The following is a 19,442-nucleotide window of genomic DNA, read 5'->3' as shown; positions in this document are numbered from 1 at the left end:
GATATTTAGTGCATAAATGAAATAGCATGCACATGTAAAAAGCAATGGCACGTTATATCAATAATTATATTCCGTGCAATCAAACATAAAAAACTGAATCTGTATGTGTAATTTATGTCTACATGTATGAGAATGTAACACAGAAAAAGTAAAGGTGTACAGCTTTCCGCATCAAATCTGTTCTAAGCATTGCCTGTCTGACTGTCAAACATACACATAGGAAATGCTGGTGTACAAGTTTGAGCACTGTAATCCCAAACTTGTCTATATAGATAGCCCTAAAAGAATGTAGAGCAAAACAAACATAAAATTGATGTGCTTTGCAACATTAAAATCAGAACTTATCTTTACTGAATATCACTTTGAAGACAAATACAATGTAGTAAAACAACTGTACAGAATCCTCGTGATTCTCATGTTTATAAATCACATGTACCCATTTCATTAGCCGGTGGCAACGTAGTGCCTTTGTATAATTGAATACCATAACACTAAAAGTACTAGCCTCTTCGGAAACGTTTAATAAGAAAATATAGAAAAGATAAGATAGGTAAGGGTAGAAGCACAGAGCACCAAAAACACAGCCCCAGAGCCTAGAAGTCGCTAGGAAACCCGCCCGACAGTCTTCGTTTATAAAACAGCTGACTTACTGACTGTAGTTTTTACACTCTTTTTCTGTGCAAAGTGTGACGCGAAATTGCTAGCCCAACATGTATTTAAGCTGTTGCGCACGTGTTTCGTCTGTTTTTCTGCATAATTGTTTGGTTAGATAGCCAAAATCAATAAGGAGTAATAAGGATATGTATCAAAGCAATGTTAAACTCATATTTTGTCGCCTAGAAATTGAACTAGATCAATATTGAACTTCTATACATTTTCGTCAACTGACCGGCAAATTTTCGGAATATTTGGTTGAACGTGGGCTTAAGTTGTTAAGAGCTAGTCTAAACGAATGAAAACACGACTTAAATATGCGTTAAATATTCGGTAAACTTATACGCCATAAAGAATTTCCAAATGGATCGAGAAGCATACGATCATTTAGGCGGGAAAACAGCACGTGCCTTCCATAATGCTTCTTTTGTATTGACCGCGTGTTTACGGCACATGTAGTATTTGGGTTATATCGTTTGATTTTTGCTTGCGGTTTTATCCCGCTAACAAAGTTAAGTGTATTTCTGACAATCATGTAACATCATTATTTGATTCCAAATCACATCCAAAGGATGTTCGTGTGCTACACAAAGTAGTCCCATTCATGAACAGTGCGGATGAATTATCAATGATCAAGCAGTTCTTATTCAACCTCTGTCCATTCACACTGGCCATTTAGATTATATAAAATCTGTCAGTGATAAGATATTCCAGTCCATGGTTACATCACTGACCTCCAGCTGTTAATTAAGATAAGTTCATGTAAGGTCAGACAGAGTTTATCGTAGATATGAGGCTTATTAGTATTTGTTTCTTATACATGCATATTCATAGATTGGCATTTAGAATGAATATAAATCTAGCAAAATCCGCAACCAACAGACATCTTAAGGCTTTGATGCAAGTGTTGTCTCTGTACAACTAAATTCATGTGAAATCCAGTAGGGAAACGAATATATGACAAATAAGAGTCAGTAAGTGAGTTTGGTTTTACGGCGAAACTACACAAAATGGTCATATATCGCCGAGAAGAAGCCATACTGCGAACGCCAACTGTAAAGCATAAACATTTATGTAAAAATGTAAAACGTACCTACAAACATGCATGTAAAAATGTAAAGCGCACTGAATAATGTAAAGCATATCTAAAATCATTCACGTAAAAATGTATATACGTATGTGTTAAAATATCAGCTGCACACATAATAATAGTGCAAAAGATGTAAATAAAAATATGAAATGTTAGGGTTTTTTTGATAAATTCCTATCTGCTTTAAAAACGATTAAATATTTCCGACTGAAACGTTTTCAAATAACTCTTTCATTGATTGAACGACATAATATGTACCGCGTTGTGTAGCAAAGTCCACACAGTCGATTAAAATATGTTAATAGTTAGCTTCTTGGCAAAATTAACAGTAGAAAGTGGTTAACCTGTCAGCTAAAGGTTTGCGCTTGATGTAACAGCATTGGTCTAAAGTAACTGGCTTTGAGAGCATGTTTTGAGCTACCCACATTTCCTTGAAAATATCACTATCTACGTGCAGTACACTCTTAAAAAGTATCGCGTTGGTAGGGAAAAACGTTACCTGCGTAAACTGCGGCATTGCATTCAACGAAAGATACGAGAAAATCGCGATTTAAAACAGTGCTTTCCGCGAGAGCTTTTAGACTTTAAAACGGATATTTTTCGAGTTCGGCGATCTATCCAGAAATACGCCATTTTTTGGGCGAAAATCCTACCAAAATGATATTAGATATCAAGGAGAACGCAGCGGTGACAACTAGTTGGTCGTTTATCAAGGAACAGTCGCTTGGGTTTGGTTTTCAAGCAATTTAAAAATACGCTTGCTGTGGAAGCATTGCGGTTTGTCCGTGTTACCAGCAAAACTAATGCAGAAACGGACATGTGATATATCTCCGGAGGTACGCATTGATATAAGGACTTGCACCAGCTAGGTGTCATTTTACAAAAATATATCTTTAAAAACTTTACCTTTAGAAGCATAGTTTTATTTACAAACTCTGCTTGGATACCCCTGTTGAAACGTCGCAAGTCACATAATTGTGCACTGTGGTTATAAAATTTAGTCCATTCAGCATCACTTCTATAAGTGATTCTTTTTACCCAGCTAGCCTTGATTGAATTTAAATAGCAGTCTGTGTATCTAACATTTTCAATCCTCCATTTCCATATATTTGTATAATTGTATTTCGAGATATCAGATTTTGAATCCAAACATGAGATTTTTAATTCCTTTCTTTCAATGTTCTGTTGGATTGTTTAAGGTATTAGATCACTAATAGGGAATCTCCTTTTTGAAGAGTATAGAATTCCTACCATAAACCTATTTTACTGCAATTCTTAGGGGATGGGGGGCGTAGGTTCAAGCACTACTAGGATCAACTTATTTTCCTTTTTCTAGTACGTTTTTACTTCTTACAAGACTTGCTATTGATTTCTTGTACAAAAATGGAAAAAGCTGAATTTGATAAGCGATTTCTTGGTGATCAAAGTGAATTTACTTCATAAACAGATAGGGTAGATTTACACATCTTTAAAAATATTGAGTTACATGGGGTGAAAGTTCTTTATTTTGCTTTCACTCTTAGATAATATACTATGGAAGAAATTTAGTTAGGTTTTACATCTGCCATAATGTTATTTTTAAACGAAGTAAGCAAATTCAATACAGAAACACAGGATTCGACCTTATTTTTTCAATGTTTAAGTATGAATTCTGTCTCATTAAATCAATTTATTTGAGGCACCATAGAAAAAAATGTTATTGACATTTAATTTTGTGTTTTATAATTGTTTACCAATAGTTTGATGTTTCTTTAATTACAATTAATGGCAAAATGAGTTCTCTGCAAACGTTTTGGATAGTGGACATCACTTTGAAATATGTCTCTACTTGAGCTTGAGGAGATACCATAAGTTATACAAAGTTTATAAAGAAAAACGGCACGGTAAAGTTGTTTAAAAATTGCAAAATAGTGCGAAACATGGTTACATTTCAAAGTATACCAAGCAAAGGACATTTTGTACACATTACTATTAGTGATCTAATACCTTAATACGGTAAGGTGGTATACCGGTTTTTGAAATGCGAATAATAATAATAACTGTAATTTTACCTATTAAATAGAGTTTCCATCTTCTCCATTTGTACAATGCATGTTAAAATGCATATATCTTAGGTTCTAAGTTCATTTATTTTACATTGGTTGATGGGGCTTCCGTAGCCGAGTGGTTAAGGTCGCTGATTCTTCATGTGACGAAGCCACTACGGAATCTCGTTGGTTCTACCAGCTACCAGCTCGTGATGAAATAATGCACGGAGTGGCACCTAGGGTCCACCTCTACCTTCAAAGTTGGAAAGTCGCCATATTACCTATAATTGTTTCGGGGCGACGTTAATCCCAACAAAATAATCAAAGTATTTCAATGCGTATTATGAATAGATAAGTAGAGAGTGGACAGCCTTGTCTTACACCTTTTTCTATTTTAAAGAATTCAGGAAAATGTACAATATTGATGATGCAGACTTTTGCACATCTGTAGAACAGCTTTATCCAACTAATTAATGTTTCACCGAATTTGAAGCATTTTGAAAATTTGAAACAGCCAATGTATCCTGTGGTATCCCTTAAGGGTTAATTTAAGGCCCTTTGTTGTTTATCTACGTGTCTTCCGCTATAAAGTACAAACTTTTACTTTATACGGTTGATTCAGCAATCCTTGTCTCGGCCAAAAACAAGCGAGACATCAAAATAACTTTGAGTCATGACTTAAACTTGAATATTGTCAGTCAGTGGCTTGTTTGTAAAAATGCTGTCTTTGCATCTTGGCAAAACAGAATTCATTTTATTTGTGTCCTATATTGATTTAAATTGCAATGCTTAAACATCAAATTCAAACCATCAGTTAAATATATTAGTGCCGCCCTTGATCAGTTTGGCTTTTGATTTTATAGCGAATCTGTAAACAAGAAATCCAATGCAATGCTATTTTTTTATTGTAAAATTGGATTTCTCACCCGACACACTAAACAACATTTTATCTCTTCCCTTGTACAGTGTCATTAACACTACTGCATGCATATGCCATTAAAAGGGTCATGAAATTGGCCTTAATTTTTGCAAACGTTTCTAACAAAGTTTTAACAGGTCACCATTAAAATTCACCCATTACTTCTTACTATTTAATGGGATTTTCCTGACCATAGTTTTAATGCCATACATTAAAAAGCCACGAAATAAGTATATTAAAACCCTGGTAAAATATACCTTGTTAAATGACTTTGATGGCCATGAAAAGCTGCTTAAAATAAACCTTTAAAATAAGTTAACAGGCTCCTAAGAACTCCGTGGCTTGAAATTAATGTGTCATTAAAAACTACACCTTAATTCCACATTAAATAGTAAGAACTAATGGGGCCATTAATTTTTAATACACTGTTAATGGCCATTAATTATTAAAAAAATGATTAATGGTCTCATTAAATATGCCAGATTCAATTTTAATGTGTTCGTAAGATTTTAATGATATATCAAATTAAGGGCCATGAAAATTGCCATCAGAATTAGGCATCTTAAGGATGCTCGCTACAGTTTCGTAATTTTTTTCTCAATAATAGATTTTGATGAAATGTTTTGCATTAAAAGATCATGTTACGATGTATTAAAAAATGAAATAAAAATACTTGGTCACCAGCTTTTTTTCAATTTAATTTGCCCCTAGATATGGTACTATTTTAAACATTTTTCAAAATTTCTGTAATCCTGAAATATCTTTCAGTAAAGTACAATAATCAGCATAAATTTGATTATCTAAGCATTTTTATAACGGAAAACAATATATCTATTTGAAACATGCTCAGAATAATAAAAGAAACATGATTTTGCAAAGAACGGAATACTTGTTCAGCAGACCCAATGGTTATTTTTGCATATTTTTGTCAGTTTTAGGTTGGTACTTCTGCTATTTTATCGAGTTTCACATAATAGAATTTAATCAAACTCTGCACATACCTTTGGTTATGTCTACCTAATCTAAAACAAAAAGAAAACTGATAGGTCACCATATTAGATTTTGCTTAAATCAAATTACAACGAGGTGGGGTGTGGCTGGCATTTATACAACGCAGGTTTGTACGAAATATTCTTTCAGTGTTTGGGCAAATGACTTAGAAATAATATAAAATTATCAAACGGCAGAGTTCTTAATAAGCGAATTTTAAGGTGTTTCTGAAGCATTTTCATGGCATAGAACGATGAAAGTTTCCGCCCTTTTTTAACAAAACCTATTGTTTACGAATGTACGGTACGGGTACGGTACGGGATTGGAAACAGCTGTGACTCATTGCAGAGTTTGAGCGCTGGTATAAATAACAGACTCCAGTATATGTCGGATTGAAGCAATTTGAACTAAAAGTACAAATGTATATATTTTGTGCTTACCCTAACCTTTAGTCAGTATATTATACATTTTGTACATTAAATGCATGCGAACATACAATAATTTGCGAATTTTTGTCGTACGCGATATTAGAAAATCATTTTCGGGCATGCGCAGAAGACCGCACCATGTCTGCAGTGAGCTACATCGAAACCACATTGGCACGGTGTTGGGGTAAATATCGACCCGTCCGGAAAAAAACTGTAGCGAGTGGCTTTAAGATAATCAACTTCATATTTATATTTGCCGTATTGATTTAAACTACGTATTACTACACTAGTAATACTATCTATACATATGTACTGTTTTGTAAGATGCTAGAAGAATATTTGTTTCTTCTTTTTTCTCTCATTATTTTGTAATGTAAACATATGTAACAGCCTCGTACATATTGTCATATTGTATCCTTATTCTGTCATATGTTCATATGAAATGAGAAAATAAATGGATATTGCATTGTATTGTGTTGTAATGAGAAGAGTTTACAGGTACCGGTTTAGTAGATCAAGTGACCATGTTGGTAGTTTCATCTATTCAACATTATAGTATTGACAAACATTCTGACCAAGTTTTTATTGGTACAAACATTAGGCATCAGGTGTATTCAAAAAGCAACTGTTGATGACAATGTCAGCACACAATGGGCAATCACAATTTAGCTCTACTTCAGTACTTTGTGCTCACGTGCATGCACTTAAACAGCTAAGAGCAGATGTTTGAAGGATTGCATCACAAGTAGCTTCCCCCTCCCCAATCAAGCGTATCACACTCTTTTTTGATTCATTGGAACGAAGAAGCGATTGATCTGCCCATGCCCCAAATGAATTTAAATTAGACTGTAAATCTTCACAATCATGTATACTGTTCACTTCTCTATAAACCTTAGTTTCTACTCAAGGATTGGAAAATTAATTTGAAAATCTAAAGTGATCTGAACACATTTTATAATGTAAATTCCTTACCCCACCCATTTTCTTATATAAATGCTGATTATTTGGACAGGAAAAACAAAACAAAAAAAAAAAAAAACAGAAAAGTGGCATGCATCAATACATATTTACACTTACCAGAATAATGTAAATTGACGTTATCAAATGAAATAATATGTTTTCATCCGACTTTCATTGAAATAAAATTCGATTTTTTGTAGGAACACAATTTGGCAAACATTTGACAAAAATGGCGTAACTGCATCAAGGGGAAATAAATTTAATGCAACTAAATATAACATCATGATATATTATAGATGATGTGTGCGTAGTATGTATTTATTGTGACTAAAGTCCATTTTAGAACAATATGGGACTGGAATTATAAGCATTCAATATGAGTGCAAGCCAAAAACCAAAAAAAGAAAATATACAAATCACATTTTACAGAATGAAGCATTTAATGCAACACATTGCTGTTAAGGGCCATTACGTTTACTCTTAAATGAAATCGTACAGAACCTGAACTTTTAATGGGAATTAATTCAAATTCAAAATATACAGAATTTCACTACTTTTTCAAAGCCATTAACATTTTTATCTACCAAACTAAATTTTTGATGGCATGGTCAAAAATGGGTGTTTTAATGGTATTTTAACATGTAACCCATTAATATTGTGAAACCTTTTAAATAAAGTGATGCAAGAATTAATGGAGTTAATTAACGGTTTTTCCTATTTTAATGGATATTTTACAGGGTTTTAAACTATGTTTAATGGTATGTGCATCCAGTAGTGATTTTGACTATGCTTCATCTGTTTGGTTTAACAGTTTAACTCAAGAGTTAAACGCAAGTGAAAGGTCACTGAAAATGAACCTATCAGATTTGTATTAAGTTTGCATCATAGGTATCATATAGGTAAAGCATTTTTCAAATATCAGCTGGTTTCCTGTTGCAGATAGAGTGAACCAAATAACTTTTTGTCGTGTTTTCAAAATTTATTTAATCCTTGCTCCCTCATATATGGTGTAAAATAATCATTTTACCCCTGTCAGTGTTGTCCTTAATTACTCTGCTAGGTTCAGAGTTTGCCTTAGTATATCAGGAATTCTAGAACTACCTCTTCTTTTAAATCCAAGGTCAATGAACATTTTTAAAATTTTATTTAACTTTTTAAAACATGTGCTATAAACAGTTTTCTTTCTAGCAACTCAGAATAATTCTCATTGACTTCTACCTATGTCATACGCCCGCCCACTTAGCTCAGTAGGGAGAGCGGTAGTCTACGGATCACGGGGTCGCGAGTTCGATCCCCGGGTGGGTGAGGTGTTGGGGGGAGCTTATGTTCTCCGTGACAATTTGATAAAAGACATAAAATACATTGTGTCTGAAATCATGTGTCTGATAATTCATACGGGGAAGTTGGCTGCTACTTGCGGTATGTACTGCCCGTCGTTACATAACTGAAATACTGTTGAAAAAAGCGTTAAACCCAAAACAAACAAACAAACAAACCTATTTCATACAGCAATACATCTCAAGGGCCACAATGGAAATAAGAGTTTATCTTGACTATTTTTGTGTTTTTTGACATGGCTATATTTTTTCGCACATTGGTTTATTGTTTCTTTTATGTACTGATAGCATGCTTGCCATGTAACTGAACATTTTATGTTGAAATATATCTTAATTTAAATAAGAATATATAGTTTGCAGGTTGTAAAGACTCACAGCTATGTCTGACGAAGAGGAGGAAAGAAGAGCACAAGAGGAAAGAGCAAACTATCTACGTCTGGTGTCTATGTATGTGGACGTAGGTACAGAGACTGTTCTAGGTGTCTTTGTGCATCATTCACCAGGAGAAGATGCCGAGACTTTTCTTAAAGCAAATGAAAATGACATTATTCGACTGAAGGTCAGTCGCATTTTAAATGATCAAGAGTGTGCATTACTTCTGCGTCTGCAGGATGATACGCTTGTTTTGAACACTCCACTTGATCTTAAAAAATTTGATGTGTCCTTATTAATAACATTGGCAAGAAAGCTTTTCAAAAATGATCAATTACCACATCCCACGAAAGGATGGAATAATCCACCAAAAGACAGCGACAAGTCTATAGCTGCTGACCTAATACGTCTGAAGAAAACTAGAAATGATATTATTGCTCATCAACCGAGAGCTAGATTGCCAAAATGGCAATTTGACGATGAGTGGCGGAAAGTGTCTGAAATAATAATAAGATTACAACAACAAATAGCCCCTGGAAATGAAAAACGTATTAAAGAGAAGATTGAAAAGTACCGTGTGCAAAAACTAGACCCCAATGTTGAAAACAAGTACGATGAAAAATTAAAAGAATGGCACAAGGAAGTGACTGAGATACAGGATAAGGTAATAGAAACCAAAATGCAAAAACCATTTATTTTATATTTACAATATAAAACAATAAACCGCTTAGTGAAATTACTAAATTATTTATTAATATCATATAAAGAATTATGGAACGTTTTATATGGATATTACATCGTTAAGAGAAAAACATCATTTTCATGAAAGCTTATCATATCTAAAATATTTTCATATTTTCGTTCACAGGTCGAAGAGCTAATCGAGCAACTTAAAGGTACTGTTCAGTATTGCTATCAAAGTTAATATTCTAAATGAAATCATACAAGAAGTATTTGATATTGTTATGTTCTGACTCTTTACCTCTAAGTGGTCTTGAGGATAGACACTACGGATTGACGCAGCATAAAGTTAATTGATTCTGAATAAAAAATAATGCAGACATTCTTTTTGTTTTCTTAAAACCTTTCTTTTTCATATGCGTCGAAATTATAATTGTTGATGCGGTCAGTTAGTATTGACGCTATATTGAATCAAAAATGTTTTATTTAGCAAACTTATTGTATTATAAATATTTCTAAAGTTTGATATTAACTATGCCGTGATGCATGATAAATCAAATGATTAAAATTAAAAATTACAATAAAATAGTACGTTTTACTCTAAATGGGAACAATGTTGCAGTGTATGATGTTTCAAACAGTCGGAATACTTCATAGTTTTCCCATATTTATAACGTTTTTAACATTTGATTTATTAAATTGTCATTTACAGATTTTTTTGTGTATTTTGACTGATCTGACGAATACCATCTTTTTTGATGTTTTTGTCTTTAGATTTCGACTCTTATTTCAAAAATAAGAGCGATCGATTTGAAAGGTATACAAATTTATTGCTACGAGGTGGCCACTTTGTTCTATCAGCCTTCCTCAGTAAGAAAATAGAAAAAGAAGGAAAGGATTTACGGAATATACTTGATGACAAGAAAGACACTCTTAAGACGAATATTACCGACTCAAAACAACTAAACATGCTATATCCACCAACCAATATAAAAGATTCGTTGGATATGTCTTCGTGGGATATTTCCCTTTTGACAACAGTTATTCTACAGCTTTTGGTCAGACCAAAAGACAGAGGCATAAAAGGAAATGTAACACAAATAGGCGAAGCTTACAAGAATTATGCAGATGTTCGGCTGGTAGCATTAGATAGTAAGTTTGAAGAGGATCGGGCAAATCTCGGAGCAAGTTTACAATTTGTTTCTGATAAGCTGGATGAGAATAAAGCCGATAAATATTACCAGATTTTAGAAGAATGCGAGAAGGGAATATTAGAACACGAAGACCAGACTTACATGAAAAAGCAGGCCTCTGAAATGAAAAATTTTAAAGGTATAATTTTGCATTGTATTTTTGTGTTAAGGTGATTTAGTTCGATAGCATTTTATTTGCGAAAGTCTCAGTATTATTTAACGCTCGAGGTAAACCCTACTCCTCTAGTCAAAAGTGTTATGGAATTTAAACATTGTTCCTTATTCTTGAGAAAAGTGTCTCTTGCTTAAACAAATGATGCTCATATTTCATAACCTTTTTATTTTGTTAGCGGGATACAACAATCTGTCGCTGGTTTTATAAGTGCATAAAACTAATTTGAAGAAATATATTATTAGTCTGTGACCTGGTTCCTTATAGCATTTCAAGGCAAATACAATACATTACAAATACAGCAATACAAAAGTTGTTGACAATGCCGTTTAAGCAAACTGATTTAGCGGTAAACTGGGCTGTCTTGTCAGTAAAGCACTTTCATTGTCATATATTTGCATTTTAACTGATATCAAGACGCAAACCGAGTAGATTGTGATAGCTGCAAGGTATATATTGGTTTATATTCACTTTCTTATTGTGTTGTGAGAGACAGCTCTGTCGTGAAGGAGATAGTCAAGTCGCCACAAGGGGAGAGCTCTAATTTTATAAGACAGCTCTGTGTTCATAATTTCTATGCTATATTGAGAAGTTTACAATATTTACGTTGGGTTGTTCTCTTTTGAAATAATATACCTTCACTGTTCCATTGAAAATTTAAATTTAAATTTTCTGTTTTAAACAATTTGAATTACGTATTTTATTACAGAAACACATTATTACACGTTGGCCCTGGTTCGATTACCAACTAGGGCATGTTTTTTTTTAATTTCGCATTTTTATGATGCTAATGCTCTTACATCATAATATGAAAAAAATTCTCATAATTTTACCCTAAATTTGGAGTCCAGTCTCTTTCGGGCAAACGCTTGTTAATAACTCGTCTGGGCCCTGTTGTTCGAAACTTTAACAGGAGATTAAGCTAACGATTTATTAACTTTTAGGGTTAGTTTTCGACATTTTAGAAAACTTAGAAAAACAAATATATTAGTTAAAATTATGAAATTTTAAAATTCTTTACAATAAAATCAAATCGTCATACTAGTGTTTCCCACAAAGACTAGTATTTTGAATCAAGATTTAACTAGCGGTTAGTTTAACAGCCGGCTAAAGTTTCAAACAACTGGCCCCTGATTGGTTAAAAAAACAGATAGGTGGAAATGGAAATAGCAATATTAGAATTCCAATTATTAGTTATTTTGTCAGTTATTGTATGTGTAACTGAGATTGCTATTTAAATGTATACATTGTTTACAGACTAAATACATCAGAATAAGCTTCTACGAAAAGTTGTCCCATAAATTTTATTTATGATAAATCAGCATGATTGTTTAAAATTTAAGATTTTAGATTCACAAGTGCATTTGAACGTACTCGTACATTGATGAATTCACAGCGTCTCTGTTATTTGTACAAAGTACATTGTATTTACGTACAAACAAATTGGCTGTATCCACAAAAAGTAATCACGGTATCATTTTATTCAGATTTGATTTTACAAGCGTAATACGTAATGTAAACAAGTTTCAGAGCCATTGCCACTAAAGCTGGAATCTAAAAAAAATACGGGTAACTCTGTAAATGTGTCAGTTGCTTTTCACAAGCTATTTTCACGTAGTACATTTTCTCTTACTGAATTTATTCATTTTAGAGAAAAACTTGTACCTGTACATTCAAAGAAATTTAGCCTGTTTAGCTCAATAGTGAGTGCAGATTTATTTATCGTGGGCTTTGAGCCTGATCCCCGGTTGAGGCGTATGTTTTCCCTGACTTTTTGACAGTGTGTCTGAAATCATTTCACTTCCGTCTATGACGCAATTATTAATAATAATTATGCAGAAATTGACAGTTACTTGCGGAGAATTCGAACAAGGTAGTGCCGGTACTGAATTCAGAACTACTGGTTAAAACGGTACAAAATTCAATACAGGGAAAATAAATATAAGGAAATATAAAGAAAGATGTATTATACACATTTTGTATAAATTAAATAATTTGATAACTGATTTGTATCTCGAAACTGGGCATAACTATTATCCTGTGACGACATCCTGGGCGATATGACTATCTCTTTCACGACAAAGATGTCTTTCACAATAAAAGTGACAATTTTTTCTCCCAAACAATTTTTGGTACAAGATTTATTTCCAAATACGTTGTATACCTTACAACATGCATTACCTACTCGGTTTGGTTCAAGGTATCAGTTAAAATGCAAATATGTGACAATAAAAGTGCTTTCATGACGAAACAGCCTAGTTCACAACTAAATCAGTTTGCTAGTAAACATCGCCACGACAACAAATCAAGAACAAATTAACGAACTTTAAGTTCTATGTAAAGTTAAATCAAATCTTTTTCGCCTACTATTCCCCGACTTTTAATAATCAATACAATGTTTGTAAAAATACAAACAAATATGATAACACTCACTTTTGTCGACGTTCTTTTATCGCGACAAGTACTAGCTCGGAGGTTGCGATTTACGTTTACTTCTGAAAGAGGTAGCTCTGTTGTTTATTAGGCGTGCATTTGTACTACAAAAAGCAACACCTTAAATGTTAAGCACATGCACATCTCGATATTCTTTACCCATTGTGTTCAAAGTTAACCAGCACAACAGATCGTACATTTAACACACTGGGCATAGAGTATCGAGATATGTATCTGTTGAACATTTCAAGTTGATTCTTTTTGTAGTGAAAAATATATTAAAGCATATGCTTTTTGCGTTTTCATATCTCGTCAGGTCAGTGTACTTATATTTGGTTAATTAAAGGGTTCCTAATAATTTTCATATAAAATTTTGACCCACCAATCAGTTATATTCAAAGCGACCCACTTATCGGTTCCTACCGCATTAGGCTAGTTTCATAGGGGTAACCTCCTCCGTAGACCATTAGTGAAATGGGAAATACAGAACAGTTTGGTGCGATAAGACCCACTTTTCCACTTCGTGGCCCGACGACCGACTTCGGACCCAACTGTTGACTTTCCGGAATTTAAATATATACAGTCATATAGTTCTAAACTTGGTTAATTACAAAGATGAAACTTTTTTAAGATAATGCCAATTTTAAGCAACTGTTGTTATTACTTTTAATTAAATCAGGTCATAAATTGAAATAACGGGAATAATAGATAAGTTATATTAACGAGCATTAGAAATGACGCATATATACATATGCTTTGTTGTTTCAGATACGCTCCAGAAAACTAAAGACTTTCTTCAGGACATGATTACAAATGGAATAAGTTTCAAAAATGGCCACGGTATGTTAAACTTTGTTATATGTAAAACAACATTATCAAGTTGGTAGTTAGTACAACGTCATGTATATGAACGAAAAAGAAGAACAAACTAACTCGTAAGTATTTTACCCTTCACACGGTTTGCTTTTCAAAGTCTGTATAGCTTAGGGACTGAATTGATAAGAAATACATTTTCGCTGGCATCTTTATAACTTGATATCTTTAATGTAAACCGTCACTTTTACTATGAAGAAAACATCACTAAAATGATTTTAACAAATGCGCATATTAAAAAATGTAATGCGAATACATAAATGGCAAACGAATCTGTCAACACTGTGAGTCAATCTTTTATCCGTTCATACTAGATGAATATAGTTCTTTAATCCATAAATCTTATATGATTAGAGACAATACAATCAAAATGTTATATGTTTTAACTGTTTTAAGAATTATTGAATACTGGCTGCCTTAATACACCAAGGGTGAGAACTTGTATATATGATATATATATAATGTATATTTAATGTAACAACACATCAAATAGTTTCGCCTTGAGTTAATGCAATCCGGAAATGCAACACACTTTAAACTATGAGGAACATTAGCTTGTTACTTCCCTTGAAGTGCTGTATGAAAAAGTACAAGGACAACTAAATGCAACTTTGGTCCCTTTCAGTTTAATTCCTCTGACTTTTTCCTCATTACCTTTGTCCAAGAGGTTGCTGTTGGTCAAAATAATGTGTAGGTTTCTAAATACAAATGATGAATCAAACCTAAATTTTGTATATAGCTACTAAAAGAAACACATGTGTTTAGTTATTTTTCAATCCAGTGAAATTTAGCGCAGTTATTATTATTATTATTATTTTCATTATTATTATTATTATTATACCAGATTTATATAGAATATAAAAAGATATTGCTTCGAAAATTACAAAGAAGTCAATGATAAAACAGAGGAAGAACCAAATTACTGCTAGGACATAATCAGGGGAAGTTACTGACTAACGTTTCACATTGCTAAAATCTTTGTAATGAATTAATATTGTATTTATAATCGAGTTTAAACACTGTAGATTTATCACAATTAGGAACCAACAGTGGCGTGCAATATAGCTCTATAATTCGAAACTTTACGCAGGTATATCAAAATTAAAACACAGCTGTATGTTCAGATACGTATTAAGACCGACACTTTTACAGAACTGGAACTTAAGATGATTACTCTCGGTAATAACGAAGAGAAGAAGAAATTGGCAGAAGAAATACTGACTAGGGTTTGGCATGAAGCGATAGACAGGTCTATACAAACTACAGATTTGCCCGAAGTGAGGAAAGAAGTAGACAAGATATTAGAAGAGATTAAAAAGTCAAGAAGTGTAAAAAACATCACAATCAAAACTGCATGTATATTGCTGCAGATTACCTGCACATCACCGTGTGACATGTTAAACATGATGAACTACTTCGAGAGTAAAAGATTCCACGAATTATTTGTAAACATATCAGAAGAGCTCGGATACTATTTGGACACAGCCTTGACAGTGTATAGTGTTGTACCAATTAACTGGCTATGGGCAATATCAAATTTACAAAGTATGTTTGTTTTTTCTAATCAGAAGAGTAATAATTTTGAAAATGATAAACATAAAAATACTTGTCTGTGCTTGTTACAGTCAAATAATAACTGGCTGTATTTTGGTACATTTTTCGTGAGTTATTTAAAAAACATCGACTTCAAGTATTGGAGGCTTATTGTTATTCAACGGCTTTCAACACGCATATTTTCGTGTATGAATTTCGTTTATGAATAATAGATGACTGTTTTTAGATATATTAAGCCTGGTAAATGACCATAGGTTAAAGTGCGGAGCATAAAATCTGTAAATCTGCTATGTTTTGATGAGAGCAGAGAAAAAAGAAAGCGAATTGCACAAGAAATGAGACCGTACCATGAATAATTTTGAAATCATAGCCCTTGTTAGTACCATATATATAGTTTTGTACGGACAGTAACTAATTGCAGTTAAGAGATGATTACTTTATGGCTAGATTTTTGCAAAGTTTTGTTATACGCTTCTAAAACGAGAACGGATTTTAATTCATACTTTACAGAAGAACAGGTTTGGAATACAAGAACCATATTTGTTCTTAAGTTACTGCAAAATGATATACTCTTTGCACTAAATTAGTAAGAATAATTAAGATTTGCCCGTCTAAGGTAAATATTTTAGTGTACTGATCGATTTCATAGAACTTAAAGTTGATTTCACCACAATTAAATGAGATGCAACGCACATGTAATATCCCCGTTACAATGTTGCAGAACTAAATCTTATTTGTTGCATATCCGCATAATGTCAATTTACAAAACCATGTCTTAGAACATCTTTCAGTTGGATGTAATTAAAGTTTTATTATTTTAGGATATTCTACATTATACAGGTTCATAAAAAGCTTAGACTTTTCAATGTGAATTATATTTGTATTCATTACTTTTTAAGACGAATCCAAGCAACCAGAAGAAAGAGGCATTAGACTTCCGATAACGGTGTCTTCACCAGCTGGAATGAAGCATCTGATATCATTGTGCGGCAGCGAGGAGATTGCAAATAGTACAAACTCTATTGCAGACGCGTTGTCGAAACATTTAGATGATACAATAGAGCTGAAAACGTCAACAGATATGAAGGAACTAGAAACCGTTTTTGATGCAGGTTTGTCAAATTTGTTTGCAGTATAGAGTATATCTAAACTCAATAATTTTACTCGACCAGCTATATAATCGTTCGTTGTATACGTACTTCGTATTTACATTTTTGTCTTTCCAAATAAGAGAATTGACTTTAATTCATGGGTTGAATCTTTCAATGATAACTTACTTAAACTCGTACGTACCATTTACAAAATTATGTATCTGCGATAACTATATCAAATATGAAGCTGTTATAATTACATGTATAGCATTTATTTAAAATAATTTGTTTAATTAATGGAAAAGCATCCCAAACGATATACCTACGGTCATGTTTTACAAGCTAAGATATAACCTACATTTTGTTTTCTTACAAAAACACAGAATGACTTTCTAAAAATCAGAAGTTCAATTTTCATTCAAATATCAAGATTTATTCACGTACAAAATATATTTAAGCTATCCATGTCGATATAGGATTATTTTACGTAAGTGTTTCATTATCTAATAATTAAAGGTGTGAATGGTAACACAAAATGTACGTGTCATTTTCAGTCTAAAATAGCAATTTTTATTTCCAGTAAGTCTCTGTTTTAATATTTGTTTGCATTTGTACTCTTAAGCTTTCTTGTGAATTCTTTCAACATCGGGGCAAAAAATGACAGCCACAGAGAAAACTTTGTTTATTTCAGTCAGCTATAACTGATTTGTGTCAATTTCCTAAAGACGTCGCATGAAAGTTTTAAAACAGATTACTGGAGTTAAAGCTATGCTCTAGATCTGTTATATATATTGATTTTATTATATTTACAGATATTACTATAATTGCATTTAAGATACACCTAGCCGATAGCGTGTTACTGTGGTATTTAAGATAAACTCAAACCGTTTCAGTACAGATGTAAGCGGAAAGTGTCACAGGATGTAATGATACCTTTTTTGTAGTGCATTTAGCATGAACAAAGTTGGTGTGAGTCTCCATATTCATTGAACACACCCGTAGTGTCATAATGTTTTAAGAAATGCGTATCACACATATAATGCGATATAAATATATATTTGAATAGATAAGTCAAGTTCTGACAGTAGTAGTGATTGCTCCACTACGGAAAGCAGTGTTATAAATAGCAACCAGCTGAACCAGCCTGATGTCTCTGAGGAATTTCCTGACGAGAAGAGCTCTGGTAACATGCATGAAGAAATGACAGTACAGGAATTAGATGACAAGACGGTAAAATATCCTAGACAACAAAGGGTTTCACCTGTAGTATTTTATGGTTATTTTTTGTTTTGTACAGTAATGTTACAGTATAGCATATTTTGTGTTAAAATTGCCAAAATTAATTGATTTTTGAACTAGTATTTCCAGTAACAGTTGAAGAATTGGATTCGATAAACAAGCTACGCCGCTGATCTGCATTTATTCTGAGAATAGATATTTTCGAACATTTATAGTAAATTTCTTTTCTCCAAATCTTGTGCAGAATACAAATGTATCTAAAGGCTTAAATCACAAATGCAAAACAATGGTAATATAAAATAAAAAAACTGGCCCAAAATAGATATTGATGGTATTAGATTTTACTACGTTAGTCATATCTTTTGCATCTTAACTTGATAAGGCATATGAATACAATTTGAAATAAACAGACAACATGTTGAGATAAACAGTAGAAGACATGGACCGTTTTAAATGGCAGGATCACTAGTGTTCAATGTTTAAGTATTTATATTCAAATAACGTTGTTCACTTATCTGCTTCTTTTATTCGCATGTCAGTTTTGAATGTGTGTTGGATGTATGCATAATTGGAATATTACCTAACAAAATAATGATTGCTTGTCCGTCAAAAACTAATGAAAAGTGCAATGATCTAAATTTTTCATCTCGGGCTGTTCTACTAGAATGTTGCCTCGTCTGAACTTCAGCTGATATGTCTAATAATTACAATCCACATCAGTATCTGATTTGCTTATATACATGTTTCTTCCTTGTAATTGATTTTAGTTTTAGATTCGTCCATCTATTACCTTCTATGTATGAGTTCGGATGTGTCACTGTTTTCTATGTTGTCCTTTAATATTTATTAAATATATATTATTTATAGTAATATATAGATTTCGCGGAGGGGTATCTCAATTTCTAAATTTCCTGTGTTATGTCATATTGACAGGGTAAAAATATCTGTGTTAGTTTAAATGCCCAGGAAAATTTATAATGAGGGACATAGAGAATGCTAGCGTTTTTATCTAAATCATATTGTATTCATTTACATATTTTAGGGTTAATTATTGAAATATACCAGTGAAACATACCTGGTAATTACCCTGTGAATTACATATATGTTACATATATACGGAATTAACTGTAACGTAAAGATAACGAGATATAAGGTAACTGATCACATGACTTGCTGTGATATATTAAGTTACTAAGTGTACTTCATTATATTGATTTCCACCTGATAGGATCATCTAAAAGACTGTCACAAAGACAAAAGCATCCAAAAAGAAACAGAGTCGGACATTTATACTACCGAATCTAGTGATTCAGATGAATCTGACTGGGCATTTCCATGGACAGAACGAGGTTACTCAGGTAATAAAATACATGTACAATTTGTTGTACTAGTTGACCATGTACTAAAGGCCATTTTAACATGTCCCGAC

At 32.8% G+C, this 19,442-nt stretch overlaps 1 protein-coding gene across 1 annotated transcript; it reads left to right on the top strand.

Moving 5' to 3' along the window:
* Positions 1 to 8,763: 8,763 nt before the first annotated feature.
* On the top strand, positions 8,764 to 19,371 carry LOC128551369 (uncharacterized; the record flags this gene model as incomplete). Its single annotated transcript, XM_053532217.1, has 8 exons — positions 8,764 to 9,441; positions 9,646 to 9,673; positions 10,233 to 10,790; positions 14,025 to 14,096; positions 15,282 to 15,674; positions 16,583 to 16,795; positions 17,841 to 18,004; positions 19,242 to 19,371. Coding segments are annotated over exons 1-8 (2,215 nt in total), but the record flags the coding sequence as incomplete, so codon positions are not given.
* Positions 19,372 to 19,442: the final 71 nt, after the last annotated feature.

Source organism: Mercenaria mercenaria, unplaced genomic scaffold (assembly GCF_021730395.1).
Source record: "Mercenaria mercenaria strain notata unplaced genomic scaffold, MADL_Memer_1 contig_1025, whole genome shotgun sequence".
NCBI classification, from domain to species: domain Eukaryota; kingdom Metazoa; phylum Mollusca; class Bivalvia; order Venerida; family Veneridae; genus Mercenaria; species Mercenaria mercenaria.
The sequence above is the reverse complement of the archived record's forward strand: the minus strand, read 5'-3'. Positions and strand labels throughout refer to the sequence as shown.